This window comes from Eptesicus fuscus, chromosome 5 (assembly GCF_027574615.1).
Source record: "Eptesicus fuscus isolate TK198812 chromosome 5, DD_ASM_mEF_20220401, whole genome shotgun sequence".
Classification (NCBI taxonomy): Eukaryota; Metazoa; Chordata; class Mammalia; order Chiroptera; family Vespertilionidae; genus Eptesicus; species Eptesicus fuscus.
Genome location: NC_072477.1, coordinates 5,751,783 through 5,770,434, shown reverse-complemented (window position 1 = coordinate 5,770,434; position 18,652 = coordinate 5,751,783). Strand labels below are relative to the sequence as shown.

At 49.4% G+C, this 18,652-nt stretch overlaps 1 protein-coding gene across 1 annotated transcript in view; it reads right to left on the bottom strand.

Moving 5' to 3' along the window:
- Window positions 1-18,652, bottom strand: part of EML1 (EMAP like 1) — a 108,670-nt gene that overhangs the window by 58,783 nt on the left and 31,235 nt on the right. The window contains exon 2 of the mRNA XM_054715762.1: window positions 9,437-9,619. Within this exon, the coding sequence (XP_054571737.1) occupies window positions 9,437-9,619 (183 nt within the window). The remainder of the gene's footprint in view (window positions 1-9,436; window positions 9,620-18,652) is intronic.

Genomic DNA, 18,652 nt, shown 5'->3' with positions numbered 1-18,652 from the left:
CGACAGTAAGCAAACAAACAGCCCATTTAAAAAAAAAAAGGCAAAAGATCTGAACAGACCCCTCACCAAAGAAGATGCACAGATGGCAAATAAGCATATGAAAAGATGCTTAGCATCTTTTGTCAGTAGGGAAATGCAAATTAAAACAATAATGAGATATCTCTATACACCTATTAGGATGGCTAAACTCCAAAAACAGACAAAACACCAACTGCTGGTCAGGACACATCCCGCCTTGCTGGTGGGATGCAAAAGTGCAGTCACCGTGGAAGACAGTTTGGCAGCTGCTGTATATGGGTTTACCATACAATACCTTGGGTGACACGAGGTATTTACCCAATGATTGGAAAACTCATGTCTATATAAACCTGCATTTAATATTTACAGCAGCTTTACTCATAACTGTCAACAACCAGAAGCAACCAAGATATCCTTCAACTGGTGAGTGGATAAACAAACTCTGGTATGTCCATACAATGGACTATGACTCGGCAAAAAGGGCAATGAACCCATCCACAGGACAACATGGTGAGCCCTATTTCTATGTGACGAAGTGAAAGGAGCCAGTCTGAAAGGCTACCGACTGCAGCCTCACGTGACGTTCTATAAAAGGCAAACCTACGGGGACAAAGACCAGCTCGGAGGCTGCCAGAGTTTGTCTGTGGTAGGGGTGGGGGGAGGGGTTGACCAGGCAAAGCATCGGAGACTTTCTAGGGTGGTCAAACTGTTCTGAAGACTACTGTGGAGGTGAAAGGCGACACTATGGGTTTGGGTTTGTCAAAACCTAGAGTGAACTTGAATGTATGCAAATAAAATCAATTAGGAGATGGGGGAACCTCAGGATGGGATGCAGATTGGGACAAAAGAATCTAACTTACTACAAAGATATGTTCCAGCCTCAGGGATGGGAGTGGAGAGGAAAGGTGCTGACAAGTGATTCTGGAAGTGAGTGGAGGTTGTAAGATTACAGAAGGAACTGCACGGAGCCCTGGATTCTGCTTAAAGTTGCCCCCATGGGGGCACAACTCTGAAACCACTATACATAAACACTAGATTGAACAACTGAGCAAACGCATGGAGGATGGTTGGAGGCAGGCTTCTCGCTGTCGGAGAGGGTGGTAAAGACCAGCAGGGGGCAGGCTGGAAGGAACAGGTGGTGATGGGGCAGACGAGGAGACGTGGGATGAAGCCACATCTAGCTGGTTAGTGCTACAGATACAAAATCGTAGACGTGTGTGTGTGCACAGGCTAGTATCAACACGTGGATTTCCCAGCTCTGTCTGCGGAGAGCCTGAAGCAGGGACACCCAGTGCCCAAACCGTGGTTTCTAATATCATTCTACAAAAGACAGTCAAAGGGGGATGGGAGCCAATGGAAAGCTCCCGACGGCCAAAGCTGGAACAATTTGAGCAACGAAATAAAGCTGCATTGGATGGTAGCCCCAAGTTTAACATAAATGCCCTGAGTCCACACTGGTGCCCATAAGTGACTGAGGAAACGGCTGAATGGGGAGAAGAGGTAAATGCCCCCCGTGTCTTGGCCTGGCTATCTAGACTGGAGGCTCCGGGCAGTGGCACCTGTGAAACACCCCCACCCAGGAGGTAGTCAACATGTGTTTGTGGACCAGGCTGCATTAAATTCCCGTAACAAAATCCCCGCTTCAAAGAAAAGGCATGATGGTGCCACCTCTGAGTCACTCCCACGTTTTGTCCCTTCGGGCCCAGGGCGCCTAGCACACCCCTACGGGCAGTGTGACCGCAGGCCAGACCCTTGGCCCATTTTCCTGATCCATCCAGTAGAGGCTTTGGTCTGTAAGTGCTCCAAGGCATCTCCTCCCGCTCTGAGATCTATGATACGAACTCATGTGAGAACGGGCTCTGAAAAGCAACACTCTGGTGGGTTCTCTTTGACTCGCCAACCCACAGGAAGTGAAAGGAGAAGAGTCCCAGGAGGAAGTGGACAGGCGCAGGGGGGTGGGGGAGGTGAGGAGAACGGGGAGCTGGAGACCCAGGCACAGGTGTGGCACCCGGGGCCAGCAATGGCTGGGCAGGCTATGCAGCAGACGGTCCCCACACACTGCCTGGAGTAAAATCCCTGCACACCGACTCCCCGGGGTGAGGACGGCCATTTCTGGCCCTGAGGTATTCCGAATGTCAGGTCTAAAACATGCACAAGCAGGCCTGACGGGAACATGCTTCTCATCTTTCTAAGTGGTAGATTGGAGGAAACAGACTTCAAAAAGCACTGTCCATGAGAACACATTTTCAAAACTACGTTGATGCAAATATGGAAATTCGAGCATAGCTGGTCAAATCTACCAATGCCTATTATGACATGGATATCAAGTTATAATCTAAGATCAAGAAACCCTTTGAATTGATATTAACAACTCAATGTGCAACTTTTAATACGTAAAACTTTCCACTAGGCCTAAAAGTAAATTTAATTATGCAAAGCATGACTATATATGTGATTACATGTGATATCTAGTTTAACTTTAGCCTATCTGACCAGTATGGACTTAGAATTCCCAATTATCTTTTTAAAAATTTAAAATATGTCTATATTTGGAATTGGAGAAGGCTACCTGCTTTTGCTAAATTGTAACAAAAAGTAGATAACTGATTAAGTGCCGGGGACGATTCCTGTCACCAATACCCAGGGAAATTGCAGATGCTTCTACCTTTGATCCAGTAACCCCACTTCCAGGAATCCACCCTAAAGATGTACTGGGATAATACAACATGCCATATGTACAATTATTTTTAAATTATTTGTAAAACAAAGGACCACCAATAGGGACTGGCATCAACTGTGGCCCATCCCCACAGTGGAGTACTGTGCAATGGTGTACAAGGAAAGAGGAAGGCCTCTGTACACGGCAGTGAAAAGAGCAAGGTACGGAATAGTGTGTAAATACGTCACCTCCTACCACTGTGCCAGAACTCTGCAGATTTAAAATGCTAACTCTTACTGTATCATTTGGAAAAGATTTTGAAATTACCAGATGCAGATGATTCAAGTTTTAATATACTTGAGGCTATCTATGGAACCATGATTATTTATGTGACTTCTCAGGCATAGGGCTGGTAGTGCAAGAATCCTGTAACACTGAAAATTCAATGTAATGGAAATTACACAGAGAGGGATGAAATACGGATGCATGCTTTGACATGCATGAACCCTGAATGCTGAGTGAGAGAAGACAGTGGTAAAAGGCCTCATGTTGATGAAGTGTCCAGAACAGTGAAATCCATGTAGACAGTAAATTCACGGTTGGCAGTGAGGGTAGAGGGAGGGAGCAAGGGGAAATGAATGCTAATGGGTGTGGGGTATTCTTTGGGTGGTAAAATGCTCTACAATTAGATAGTGAGGATGGCTATATAACTTTGTGAAACTAAAAACCAATGAACTGTACACTTTAAAAGGGTGAATTTTATGTTATGTGAATTATATTTCAACTAGAGGCCCGGTGCATAAAATTCATGCATGGGGGGGGGGGTGTCCCTCAGCCCGGCCTGTACCCTCTCCAATCCGGGACCCCTCAGGGGATGTCCGACTGCCTCTTGCAATCCAGGACTGCTGGCTCCTAACCACTCACCTGCCTGCCTGCCTGATCGCCCCTAACTCCTCTGCCTGCCTGCCTGATTGCCCCTAACAGCTCCCCTACTGGCCTGGTCACCCCTAACCTCCCCTGCCTTGCCCTGCACCTGGGACCCAGGATTCCCTCCCTCTGGCCAGCCACAGGCACCCAGGACCTGGGCCGGCTTCGCTCGGGCCGGCCTCAGCCGCAGGGGACCGTGGGCGGGCAGCTTCGCCCGAGCCACAGTTGCAGGTGCCCGGGACTGCAAGGGTGGGCGGCTTGTCCCTCTCCCTGACCGCAGCCTGGCTGGTCCCCATTCCTCTCTCGTGAGCTCATTTGTGCCTGGCTGGTCCCCATTCCTCTCTCCCCAGTGTTGAGTGTCTGAGCCATTATGGTTTGACGACCATTGGCATATTAGCTCTTTATTATATAGGATAAGGTTGCTATAAAGAAGTCATTTATTAGATAATTGGGAAAAATCTGAATGCTGACTTGATATTAATTGTTCTTTTAAAAATGTAATAATGGTATTATGGATTTTTAAAAAGAGAATCCTTATATCTTAGAACTACATAGTGACTTATTTACAGATAAAATAATGTAATGTCTCAGATTTGCCTTTAAATAGACCTAATGGGGTGAGAAGTGAAGGGGGGTGGTGGTGGTGGGGAGGAATCCTATTTAATAAAAGCCTAATATGCAAATCAACCGAACAGCAGAATGACTGTTGGAACAACTGGTCACTATGACACGTATTGACCACCAGGGGGCAGATGCTCAACACAGGAGCTGCCCCTAGCCCGCAGGCCCCAGGCCAGCCAAGGTGGGTGCCAGTGGGGGCCCCCCAATCACCCCACCAGTGGCCCACAGATCGGCCCTGATTGCTGGCCAAGCCTATGGATCCTACCTGTGCACGAATTTCGTGCACAGGGCCCCTAGTAATAAATAAAACAAAATTGACTACATGTTGATATATAATGAAGCAACTAAAAAATAAGAGGTATTTTTCTTTCTACTTTTATATACATGTGAACATTTTCATAAAACAAAGTTTAAAAACAATCTTCCTTAGTCTCTGAAAATGTGACTATACCTACTAAGCCTTTCCTATAAATCCCTAAAGAATTCCTACCTAAACTGGGGAGGGAGCTAGTGAGAAAACGGAAGGAACTGTGGTGTGCGCTGCACAACAGGAAGCAGAAGTGATTTTCTCTAACAACTGACGGGTACGGCGAGAGAAAAGGAGAAAGCACAGTCGACGAGAGAGAGGGGCAAATTGCACTGTAACTGTGGTTAACCAGGATAAAGAACTAAGTTAATTATTCATTAATGTAACTTCCTGCAAATTTGCTGGTTGTATTTATCTAATAAAATTTGTGAAGGGACCATAGCATAGTATTTCACACAATTATGTGCTGAATATAATCTACTGTACTTGGGATACTTTGCAAATCAAATCAGTTCTTGAGAAAAGAACCCTCATTGCTAGTCATATAGTTATTCATTTATTAAATATTTGACTTGATTTGAATAATGCACATTTAAATAATATTGCTAAGAGGTGAGCATAGCAAAGCAGCATGGATGGCGGAAAGAACCCCCTCATGTGTCCAGCGGGCCCTGGGGTCCAGACTCAGATCCCCCCATCACTAGCCGTGTAGCCTGGGGCAGATTATTCAAGTCTCCTGGAGGCGGCTTCCTCCTCTGTGAAATGGGCATGTTAATACCTCTCTCAAAGGATTGTGGGGAGGTGAGATGAGCTGGTATACCTAAATATCTACTGCAAAGCCCGGCTAATGGGTGGCAGCTACGGTGACATTTTAAACATCAGGAGAAGTGTCCGGTAGCAGAGGCTACATTGTTAAAGATCACCAGCACCGCCAACAGGGGCGTTTGGTTATATTTCTTAAGTCTCTGATCACCAATGAGGCTACTAATAAAAAAGCCTGCAAAGGTACAGGAAAGTTTTACAAAAGGCAAGCTGTCCAATCACAGCAAAACTGAAATGAGCAACAGGAGCTACTCGCTGGTTAATGTCAACAAAGCCCACAACCCAGATGCTGGGGCAACACCTATACTGCAGCCCACATTTTACATGTAAAACCCACGCCGCTCTCCTGGCACTGACACGAAGTTAGCCGAGCACGTGTGCAATGGATCCCTTATTCATTCAACAAATTCGTGAAGCACGGGAGCCAACTCCAGCCGCGGAAGTCAGCTGAGAGCCTGCCGCTCGCCTCAGAGCACTGAAGGTCAGATTCGGTGAGAACGGAGTCGCTTTTAGACATAAATGTCTTTTGCTTATGAAGGAATATACACCAAAGAACATTGAGAAGCCAAATAAAAGTAAAAAAAAAGAAAAAAAAAAAGAAAAGAAAAAGATCATAATCCTACCACTGAGGGGAAAAACCGGTAATAACTGTTGGTATAGTTCTTTCAGATGTTTGCACAGATTTGGTCTATGCCGTCGGAATGATACAGCGTATACAGTCTGATATCCTGCTTTTGGCTCCTAACATACAAACACAATCCATGAGCATTTTCACTGTTGTTACCAATCAGAGATATTGTTAAAGACACACAGCGTTCAGTCAGGAGGTGCCAGTGTCCTGGCCATGCCCTGTGCTTGCTTCCCCTATTGTTTGCCATCCAGTCCCCCTGTGCAGGATGCCACAATGAACCCCTTTATTCACCACGCACTTTCTGTGTTTACACTCACAACAGCGACAGATACAGGGTCAGTTCATGTCATTCTCCCAGCAGTGAGTGCAGCCCCACTGCAGCCACAGCACGGAGAGAACCTGAGTGCTAGCGCGAGTTTCAGAACACATGCCCGCAAGCGGGTTGGTTCTCGCTTCTCCGCTCTATGGTGACCCCAGTTCAGCAAATCTTCCCGTCTGCCCGTGGAGCCAACGTGGACACAGCTAACTTTGCAGGCAGCCCTTCTCTACGGTAAAGACACAGGCGAGGGCAACCAGTTCTTAATATTAAAAAATACATGAAAGGAAAAGGAAAAAGAGAGAGCACAGCGTGGGGGGCTTGGCTGAGTTTGGCCCAAGAGCCAGTATCGCGGGGTTAAGAAGAGTTGGCGAATGAGTGCAGGAGGCCGTTCTCAGGACGGGAGAACATTGTAGAGAAAGGAGAGTGGCCCGAGACACACTCCCTCTACTTAAACTGGGCCCGCAGGCATTCGGGTGGCCACAGTCTCCCGTCTCAGGAAGCCTCGCACGTGATCTGAGTGGGTTACTGTCGGGAGACCGCAGCTCTCACTGTCTCACCGGCTAAGTCCTACGAAGAAAGACCAAGTGAGTCCCAGCTCAGACGGCCTGCCTTTCCTCCAGCAAGTGGAGAGGAACGGGACGATCGTCGACGGCCTCGCAGGCCACGCCGAGGCCAGTGAGAGGACGGGGCAGGCCAACAACCGGGGACGGGACAGCGCAGGCCTCAGCTCACCCTGCACTTGCTCTGAGCGCTGGATGCTGACTGCGGCCCAGCCACCATCCCTGCCGCTGCGAACGGCACAGCGATGTGCACCCAAGCGCAAGACAGAGCCCTCAGCTCTGACCACTAGCCTTGGGGTGGGCTGGGGAGGGGGGATCACTGAATATTTAGAAGTTAGAATGCCACGTGTGCAGTCTAGTTCAGGCCTGTATGAGGATGGCCGGCCAGTGTGAAGTGAAATAATGTGGCCTTTTAGAGGCCAAAGGAGGTTTGTCTAAAATCCATCTTCTCTAAAAGATCCCCAACCACACCAGGGCTACGGAGTGCCAGCTTCCCAGGCCGAGGGGCACGTGGGGGCCCACGCGGGCCCTTGGGAGCAAGAGCACCCGGCGCCGGCGAAGGACACCCCTCCCCTGCTCCAGGGTCCTGTGTGGAGGGAGCAGCAGGGGAGCGGGGAGAACCAGGCCCTCCCTCAGGGCTCCACCCTGCACTCACCTCTAGGGTCTGTCTCCATTTCCCGACGAGACCTTCTGGCTGTTCTGCTTTGATTTACTTTCACTTATAAAAAGGGTGGTTGGTACGAGAAACATCAGCCATAACCATGAAAACAATGATTTCTCCTAGGAGTTTTGTAAAAATAAGACTTCACTTTTTTTAAATTTTAAATCCTCACTGGAGGATATTTTTTCCATTGATTTTTAGAGAGAGTGGACAGGAGGGAGGGAGGGGGGGAGGGAGAGAGGGGAGGATATAACCTACAACCCAGGTATGTGCCCTTGACCGGGAATCAAACCTGAGATCCTTTGGGCGCCGGCTGGCACTCCAACTGCTGAACCCCACCAGCCAGGGCGAACTTTACTGTGAATCAAGAAAAGATAACTCCTGGACAGCCTTCTTTTATGATCCCCCTCCGCCCAATTTTCTAAAAATAAAGACATTGCAGAAGTTTTTCATGAAGCAACTACCTCGAATGTACCCGTTAGGATACAGTAGTCATCAGAATTATTTTTGGAAAGCTGAGTAGGTCAAGAATACCTAAAATAACCCGGTTTCTATTTAAAACGCCCAATTGCTTTGCCACTTAGAAGGAGAGAAAGATTACTTAAAAGAATTATTCAAAACGTAGACGCTGCCAGCGTGCGTATCTCACAGGGCCTGGCGGTGATGGCCCAAAGGACACAGAAACAGACTTCCTTCCACAGAAACTGAACGCAGCCACGTCCTTGAGGAACAGCTCGCACCTGCGGGAGACAGGGCCCCTCCTGACTCCAGGAAAACACGGGAACTGTGACTCACCTGTCAAACCCAAATGAAACAGGAAGTCCATTTTAAAGGGACATTACAGCCTGGCCCGCGTGGCTCAGTGGTTGGGCACCTCTATCTATGAACCAGGAGGTTAGGGTTCGATTCCCGGTCAGGGCACATGCCTGGGTTGCCGGACTCGATCCCCAGTGTAGGCTGCGCAGGCGGCAGTCAATCAATGATTCTCTCTCATCATTGATGTTTCTATCTCTCTCTCCCTTCCTCTCTGAAGTCAATTAAAAAAAAATAAAGGGGCATTACAGGCCACAACCTCAAATGTTCTAACCGAAGGAATTCCACAGACAAGAGGAATTGAATTCCGCTTCCGAGGGCTGGCCACGAGGAAGTCATTCTGGCAAAAGGTGAGCCACTCTTATCGGCTGGAAGCAGACAGCAGGGCACCAATTAGCCGGAAAGAAGCTGTCAAGAGGCAATTTATTCCCAAAATTTCAAAAAGAAGGTCACTACCCAGTGACTTAAACAAAAATACTGCTTTTGTCATGTTTTGTTCCCAGTGCCCTGGGGAAATGAAACCGGTGTTTCAATTTGCCAGAAGCCCCTGGGGCACAGGAGCCTCATGGAGAGCAGAAAAGGGGATTCAAAGGAAAAGGGGGCTGCCCAGAAGGAGCTCACTAGCTAGCGTGTGTGTGTGTGTGTGTGTGTGTGTGTGTGTGTGTGTGTGCGCATGTGTGCATGTGCGTGTGCGTGTCTGAGGGGGCGAGGATAAACCTCAGGGCTCTGAGCTCCTCAGGGAGGGCCTAGCTCCGAGCCTGGCATGCGGCCCAGGCTCAGGTGTAAGGTGAGCACTGAGAAGGGGCGGGAGTTAGCCAACGCCTCCCAAGGGCACCCACGGGAGGGCGGGGTTTTTTGCATCCGAGCTCTCTTCCAGAGAATCTGGATGAACAACTGTCCTCATCCCTCGGCCCACCGAGCATTTACTGGTCACCAACAACTGTCCCCCTCTGGGCCGCACGTCCCCGGCACCAAGGAAAACCGCCTGCTCCGCGTGGTGACTGTCCCCGCTGAGGCTGTGGCATCTTTTCCTGCGCTGGGCTCCCTGTCAACACTGCAGACCGACCCCCTCGCCCGCCTGGTGACGCGACCACCCACCTTTGGTAGGTCCTTTCCTGCTGAGCACGGCCTGCTGCTCCTCCGTGATGTTCAGCCGCCGCACCACGTCGGCCAGAGCCGACTTCAGCAGCTGGATGTCGTCCTCTTGCATCTGCACCCGCTGCTCCAGGGAGGCGATGCGGTCCGTCACCTCCATGCTACTCGCCGCGGAGGCGCTGTCATCTGAACCCAAGGAAAGGAGCAAGTGAGTCTCACGTGCACCCCAGGGAGGCCAGCCCAGCGCGCGCCCAGCCGTGGCCGTGACGGAGTAATTAAACCCCAAGGTGACGGCCTTCCTGCAGAATCACGTGCAGCCTTTCACACAAAGGGCTACGCTTCCTTCTGCTACAGTCTTCCTCCGCCGTGGGAGTGCTCCTCATTGTTTATTTAGTATTATTATTTTTTAATCCTCACCTGAGGATATGTTTCTATTGATTTTTGGAGAGATAGGAAAGGAGAAACATCGATGTGAGAGAGAACATCGGTTATCTCCCATAAGTGCCCCAACCAGGAATCGAACCTGCAACCTTTTGGTGTACGGGATTGATGCTCCAACCAACTGAGCCACCAGCCAGGCAGTGCGTCTCATGTTTTAAACTGTTCTCATTGCTGCTGTATTTTTCTAGATGCAGGTCCGCCTTATCTCGTCCATGAGATCAGAGAACCTCGGAGGTAGAGGGGTATGGGAACCTGTCTATTTCTACTTCCCACACATTGCCCAATCCAGCGCACCGTCTTCCGGCTGCTGCTCCAACAACACACAGGTAGGTCAGATAGTCACGAGGCCACACCATCCCTCGGGCAAGACTTTTAGGGGCTGGCTACGCGGACCAAGCAGTATGAGGGGTCAGTCTGTGCGGGGTGCGTACCCGTAGCCATGGTAACCACATTTTCTTGTACGGAATCGCTGATTCCCATTCCTCTGCAAGGTGCGCCAGGCCTGCGTGATCATCCCCGCCCCTCTGACCCCCCTTTATGCCGTGCTCCCTGTGGGTACCACGCTGTGGTGGTGCTGACCTCCCTCCCACCTGAGGGTTCTGTACCTGCTGTTGCCTTTGCTTAAAACATTTCTCAACCAGCTTTTCCCATAATCAAAGTCCTCGATCTTTACGTCTCCACTCAAGTGGGAGCCCTTCAGGAACCTTTTAAACAGCCTTACTAACGCTGCCACCTGGCAATACTTCAACCTCCTTTCTTCCTTCAGAGCTTCACTACGAACTCTGACGGCTCACGTGCCTGCTTACTGTCTAGTCTCCCAGCTGAAACGTGCACAGCACAGAGTCGCTCCGCTTCCAGGCACCGCAGACCCTGTGGGACGGCACCCGCTGCAGAAAGCAAGTGTTAAGCCTGGAAGCGCACACAACAGCTTCTTGAAGGTTCTAGAAGTGGGCCCAGCAGCACAGACACTCTGACGGGGCTTTACGCGCGCTTGGCGGAGGCAGATGGACAACGAAGCCCTTTTCTGTGGTGTTCAGCCAGAGCCGAGTGCGCACGACGGGGGAGGGTCCATGTGGAAAACCCGCCACAGTTTTACCCCTAAGGAAACCCAGAAGTGAAGTCCGAAGACGGTGAACACCGAAGAGAGCGGGGAAATCCCGGGAAGGAAAAGGCCAGAGAGGGGATCCCCAAACTGTCTGTTCACATACAGGGCCCCACGGACTCAGCCATCCAGCTGACTAACTACAGAAGCTCCGGCTGGGGCTGGAGCCGCAGCCTAGAAGCCGAGCTCGCAGTTCAAGTCCAACGAGAAAGGTCCCCACGGGGACACAGGAAAGAGTGCTCGTCAGAGAGAGCAGAAACCGTCATGTCCGCCCGGGGGAATCCAAGGACACTCAGGACATCGAAGAATCAAGACACGGAACACATTCTCAAGAGGAGAGAAAGTAAGCTGAGTACAGACCCAAAATGAACAAAACATGGGCGCTAACAGAAGACACTTGGCTATCCACTTCCTTCAAGAACCCACAGGCCTGGGAAAATAGGCTCAGTGTCAGCAGCCATTAGGAAGATGCAAATGAAAGCCACAGGGCGACAGCACTGCACACCTGCCGGGATGGCTCAAACGTAAAAGGCTGACAAAACCAAAGGCAGTGAGAATACAGGGCAGCGGGAGCTCTGCTACAGGGCTGCTGGGCACACGTGACGGCCCGGCCACCCGGGAGAAGGTTGTGCAGTTCCTTGGAAAGCTAAACATACACTTACCACGTGACCTCGCAGTCCCCAGGCACGGACTCGAGAGAAACGAACGCTCGCAGTATAGAGGCTCCATGCAGACTTGGTAAGGATGGGAAACAACGCGGGTGAGTGGACCGACGTGGCACACCCATACAGCGGAGTACGGCACAGGGACAGAAAGGAGTGACCGATGGATACAGGCCACAGTTTGGACGGCTCTCACGGCATGATGCTGAGGGAAGGAAGCCAGTCTCCAAAGGTTACACACTGTACGACCCATGTATGAGATTTCCCCAAGACAGAGCTTAGGGAAGGACAGGTCAGTGGGTGCCAAGGGCTGGGGGAGGGCTCAGCCCAGGGAGAGTATAGACAAGCTCTGCGTCCTGATGGTGGTGGCAGTTACGTGCATCAAGACTGTGCTAACACACATAGGGTTATCTCAAAGTGGGAGTTTTGTTGAATGTTAAGCTAAAAAATAAAATAACTTTTTGAAGTTACCCTGGCTGGGTAACTCAGTTGGTAAGCGTGTCATCGGGATATGCCAAAGTGGCAGATTAGATCTCCATCAGGGCACATACAAGAAGCAACCAATGAATGCATAAATAGGGGAATAGGAATTCCCAATAAATCAATCTCTCTCTCTCTCTCTCTCTCTCTCCCCTTCCCTTCCTCCCTTCCATTCTCTTTAAAAATCAATGGAGCCCAGCCAGCCTGGCTCAGTGGTTGAGCACTGACCTATGGGCGAGGAGGTCATGGTGGGATTCCAGGTCCGGGCCCATGCCTGAGTTATAGCCTCAGTCCTCAATAGGGGGCATGCAGGAGGCAGCTGATCAATGATCTCTCATCATTGATGTGTTCATCTCTCTCCCTCTTCCTTCCTCTCTGAAATCAACACAAATATATATATACATATATATATATATACACATAATTTTCCCGGGGCCCCAGCCGCCCAGTGCAGACCTGTGGGTTCAAGTTACCTGGTTCAAATCTTGCCAGCCGTGTGGTGTAGGCACAGTATTTCATCCCCATGTGCCTCTGTTTCCCCATTTGTAAAACAGGGACAACAGTCATCTAATGTTGTAATAGGAAATGAGTTAATATACGTAGAGCATTTAGGCTCCTACCAAATTACCATCTTACGGTAAAAAGTGGCACAAAAAGATGTTCCAGGAACCTGTCTGTTTCACTGTATTCAACAGGCGAGGGAGGTGCACTCTTCTCTCCATTCCCAAGACCGTCTCACTATCTAGAGATAAACAGCTCTTCGCCCTGCAGATCTGGTGATACGAAGACCTGCGGCTGCCTGAGTGTCCTGGACGTCCAAGGGGCCTATCCGTTTAAAAAGGGTCACTTAGAACCTGCCCCTTCGTCTTGAGATGTTCCTACTTTCTTCTCTCTGATCACTTAAAACAAGAGCTGCCCTCTAGCCCCACTGTGTGCCTGACGCCCCGCCTCCCGGAGTCTCTCCGGGCCACAGAGCTTCCCCCCGTCGCACAGATGACTCACGCAGCAGAAAGTGACCAGCTGGGGGCCAGCGGAAGGTCTCGGCTCTTCCCACTGTATCGCGCGGTCCACCCAGTGTCGGCATTAATTCCAGTGGGACTTGCATGGTCCTGAGTAAAATATGCATCATTTTACCTTTTCCAAATTAGACAAATGTATTTAGGGGGAAATCTTATGACCGGGTTTTAGTATCTTAGACGCAGTCAGGTGAGCAGTGAGGAATGAGCCTTCCTCTCCGTAACCTGCGGGTGGACATCTCATCACAGCTGGCTTCCCATGTGCGCACTGTTTGCGGAAAAGCCGTGTTACACTGTCACACCTGGGCCACCTGAAACAGAGGCCGTGTGGGAGGCCCTACCTCCTCTGCTGTGTCCGTGTCTGGACTGGCACCTCGGATGTGCGGCTCTGAGCCCCTGACCTGGCTGGGGGGCTGCCGCTGCCTCTCTCCTAAGACTCCTTGTTCTCCCCTGATTGTGTGGGTCAGTCAGGAACCCCGAGCCTTGTTCGTCCCTGGGCTGGACCTGCCACGTGAGCGCCAGCCCTGAGATTCATCACAGACAATCACAAGAACGGACCCTACCCAGCGGTCAACCTGTCTCGACAGCTACCGTTCGGCGCCTGACTGTGAAGGGATCCTACAACAGCCCTCGGCTGGAGCGCATGCGGCCTCTGCCTGTTGATGACAGGAACTTCAGCAGAGCCTCTTGAACTGGGGGGGGGGGGGGGGAGGCGGGGGAGGGAAGAGGGGGGTAAATGGTATGAAGACCTTTTCTGAGTCTTCGGTTGTGAAACTGGAGACCAGGAGAAACACATACATCACCTTGAGAAGCAACACGTGACTATGCTGAATTCAGATGACATGGTGTGGTTTAAAGCTAACACATTTTTTGTTCAATTCAATAAAATATTATTGAGCATCCTTCTGGGCTAGGCCTCGTGCCGGACAATGCAGTGAGCATGCAACCTTCTAAACTCCAGGGCGCTCAGTCTGCCAGGGGAGAGACGGGCCCACAGATAACCAGCCCAGAAACAGAGGAACCAATGAGAGCGATAGCACAGCCCCCACCACCCGATCACCCCTCAGCAAGAAGTCGGCTCCAGATGCAACACGAGGACCAGACAAACCCAGATCAGAACACAGGCGGAGGAGGAAGAGCAGGGTCTCAGGCGAGCTTCTGAGCTTCCATGAATGAAGCAAGAATAAGAACAATCACAGCAAGAACAGCCTGGGCATTCTCGAGTTGAGTATTTAGGAAACTTGTTAATGACTTTATTGTGAAATATACTTTCATTTCATTTTTGCCTGACAAAGACTTCCCAAGGAAGCTTGGGAGCCTTCAAAATCTTTGGAGTGTCCTTTTATACCACGCACACACATGTGCACACACATGTGCACACACACCACACACGAGTACATGCACACACACATGCACTCACATACACGTATGCACACACGTACACACACACACACCTCTACCTCTGCAGAAGTTATCTTGCTGCCTGTTTCTGTGAGAAAATACAAGACCCAGGTACTTCAAGGTTGTTCGACCCTTTCCCCCGCGGCTTTAAAGCAAACACGGATCCTGCCTGCAGCTGAGCAGGAAAGCAGGCCCCAGTGACGCGTGACACAACATGCTTTACAGCGTGGCCTCCGCGCTGGGTTCAGTGGCACCAGGAGCCACAGGCGGGAAGGGTGCATCCAGTGTCTGGGACAGCTGGGATGTCAGAGAGGAAAAAGACTCCAGCCTTTCAGCAGCTCCTGGCAAGCCCGGCAGGCAGGGTTGCCAAGTCCTAACCATAGAGGGAAAGATGCGCATGAGGGTAGGACTGAAGGTCTGGCCGCTGCAGTCCCAATTCTGTTTCCGGGAGACCAGCTACTGCAACATTGGCCCGTCACACCTCTGGATAAGATGTCATCGGCTCCTAACTGACTTAACAGAGACTTATCTAAAAGGTAGCTTTAAGCAAAGTTTGTTTGCTACATCGTTTCCAAACCTTTCAGCAAAAAGCACACGCACCTTGGCTGGTGCGGCTCAGTTGGCTGAAGCATCATCCTGTCCACGGAAGCGTCTTGGATTCCATTCTGACTGAGGGCACACCCCGGGGCTGCAGGTTCGTTCCTGAGCCAATGGATTGATGTTTCGCTCTCACATTGATGTTTCTCTCTCTCTATCTCTTCTCTCTCTCTCTCAAATCAGTAAAAACATATCCTCAGGTAAGGGTTTTGAAAAAAGAATAAAATAAAAACTATTATTATCTTAAATTTTTCTATTAGTTTCCATTAGTATAAAATTTTTCTGTTTGAAGTACTATGCAGTTACATTATCATAACACTGACAGTCTTCTGGACCAGCGGTCGCCAACCGGTGGTCCGTGAGGTCCAAAAGGTTGGCGACTGCTGTTCTAGACTGAACAGTTCGGATTAGTTTCAGACAATATTCCCTCGCATGAAAGTTTGTCCTTTGATAGTTGAGATGAAAACTCATGCCTGGCTAGTGTGGCTCAGTGGTTGAGCGTCGACCCATGAACCAGGAGGTCATGGTTCAATTCCTGGTCAGGGCACATGCCCAGGTTGCGGGCTTGATCCCCAGTAGGGGGTGTGCAGGAGGCAGCTGATCGATGATTCTCTCTCATCATTGATGTTTCTATCTCTCCCTCTCCTTTCCTCTCTTTGAAACCTGAAATCAATAAAAACATATTTTTAAAAAATCAGTGCATGTGTCCTCAGCTTAAAATAAAAATCAGGAAAGAATAGTTCAAATGTTAAAAATCCACCAATGGGGCCAACGCCAGATAACTGGTTCTCCAGGACAAAACTTCCTAACACTCATTGATGCCGGTGGTCCGTCTTTGGGGTAATCCAGTGGGTACGTGGCTCATGGCAGACAGTAACCCTGAAAACACCTGGCTTCTCGTTGCACAGCTCACCTGTTAGGCTCCTACCAAAACAGCGGAGCTGCCACATTCTAAGGTTGGACTCTAAAGGCAGGCCCGGGTCCTACCCTCCCACCACCCACATCCCTTTTCAGTGGTGGCTGTTGTTATGGTAAACCCTTTTCTCGGCTTTTCTCAGGACATTGTGTAACTACTTCTTAAAAAGTGCCATCAACTTCTGGCCGAAACCGGTGTGTCTCAGTGGATAGAGTGTCAGCCTGCGGACTGAAAGGTCCCAGGTTCGATTCCGGTCAAGGGCATGTACCTTGGTTGCGGGCACATCCCCAGTCGTAGGTGTGCAGGAGGCAGCTAATCGATGTTTCTCTCTCATCGATGTTTCTAACTCTCTATCCCTCTCTCTTCCTCTCTGTAAAAAATCAATAAAATATATTTTAAAAAAATAAATAAAAAAATAAAAAATAAAAAGTGCCATCAACTTCTGCTTCCAGCCAAGATGCAGTAACAGCTGTCCTACTTGAAACAGCTACAATGAAAAGAAAACTACACAACACAGACAGGGTGGGACAGCGATCGCTCCCAGGTGGGGAGCAGGAGAGGAGACCCCGAGGCAGCTCCCAGGAAGTGATGTGGGGAGGGGACCCCCTCTAAGCTGGGGAGACAGAGCTGGAAGCCCAGAAAAGCCACCAGGACTAGAGTTCGCGGGACAGAGGACTGAAGAGGAGGGGGCTGCAAAGAGAGGCAGCTTCGGGAATGAGCCTTCAGCCGAGAACTGACCAGCAGGATGCGGGAGGACATTCCCCGGAGCGGGAAGAGCTATCAGCAGAGAAGAGACAAGCACCAGGCCGCACACAGCGCTGGGAAGAGTCCCTGCCACCGCCAGCCTGAGTGGAGACACAGAAGCCAAAAGGCTGGGGAGAGAGCATTTCGCCCGAGGCCGCACGCTGGTCCCCTGACAAGGCTGCTCCCGAGTACCTCAACCACAGCCCAGCACAGACTCGGGGTGTCCACAGGAATACCGAAAGGCCCGCTCCCAACCGGCTAACAGTCACAAGGCCTGGTACCCAGTCACAATGGCCAGGCAGGAAAATAGGGCCCACAGGCAGGAAAAGACTCAACCAAGCAAGACTAGCCCAGAAATGACACGGATAATAAATGATGAGACAAGGAAAATTAGACAGTTACTTTAAGTGGATTATGTCTGTTAAGCCTAGGAAAGGCTCGGTATGTACGTATGTATTTGTTTTACATATATACCCTATTTTATACTAGTAGCCCATTTGCAGGAAAATGCTGCACCCGCTCGCCACTGCCACCCACCCCACTCCACCCCGTTCCACCCTGCTCCGCCCCGCCCGGGCTTTCCCTCTGGCAGCCACCTTACTTTCCGATTTTCCTCCCTCTTCCTTCTAAGTTGTCTTCAGTCTTCACTCCTCCCTCTCTCAGCGTATGCAAATTAGCCGCCATCTTTGTTGGGTAATTAGCATACTTTCCCTGATTGGCTGGTGGGTGTGGCTTTGGCTGGTGGGCGTGGCTTGGGCGTAGCGAAGGTACGGTCAATTTGCATATTACTATTTTATTAGGCAGGATTACGTATTTATATTACATATTCTACATTTTTATGTTACATTTATTTATATATATTTATGTTATATATGCATATTACATGATTTTTAAAGTCAAGCTTCTAGAAAACGACAATGCACTGGATGAGATTAACTAAAAAATTAGTGAACATAAAGAAACAGCAACAGAAACTATTCAAAATGAAATACTGAGAGAAAACAGATATGAGAGAGAGAGAGAATGAATGGATGGATGAATGGATGAATATGAATAAGAATAGAGCACCAGGGAGTTTGTAAGACAACCTTAAGAGTCCTGATACCTATATAACTCAAGTCCCAAAGGGGAGGAGAGAGGAGAATTTTAAAAATCATTAGAAAAATAATGGCTGGAAATTTCCCAAATTTGAAGAAAGTGATAAATCCACAGATCAAGAAGTTCAATGAATCCCAAGCACAAGAAACATGAAGAAAATGTCACCAAGGCAGGGCGGAATCACACTGCTTCGGACCGGTGGTGAAGAGAGAGTCTGGCGAACCAGGGACACAGAACCCCCTCACCTATTCCACAACGGGAAACGCTTCCCCCTAAGAACGAGAGCAAAGCCAGGAGGCCTCCTCTCATCGCTCCTGTTCGGCATCTACTGGAAGTCCCGCTGGTGCAAGAAGACAAGAAAAGTAAAATATACACACTGGGAAAGAAGAAATAAAACTGCAGATGACACAATTATCTATGTAGAAAACTCCAAAGAATAGATAAGAAAAACTCCTAGAATAGGTGATTATAACAAGGTTGTATGATACAAGGTTAATATACAAAAGTCAACTGCTTTCCTATGTGCCAGCAATGAACAATTTGAAATTAAAAACACACCACCATTTGCAATAACACCAAAAAAAAAAAAAAAAAAAAAAAAAGAAAGAAAGAAAGGAAGGAAGAAAGAAAGAAAAATACATAGGTACAAATCCAACAACATATGTGTATAGGATATACATGCAGCTAACTATAAAATTATGATAAAAGAAATAAACAAAATGTGTTAAGGATCAGCCCTGGCCAGGTAGCTCAGTTGATTAG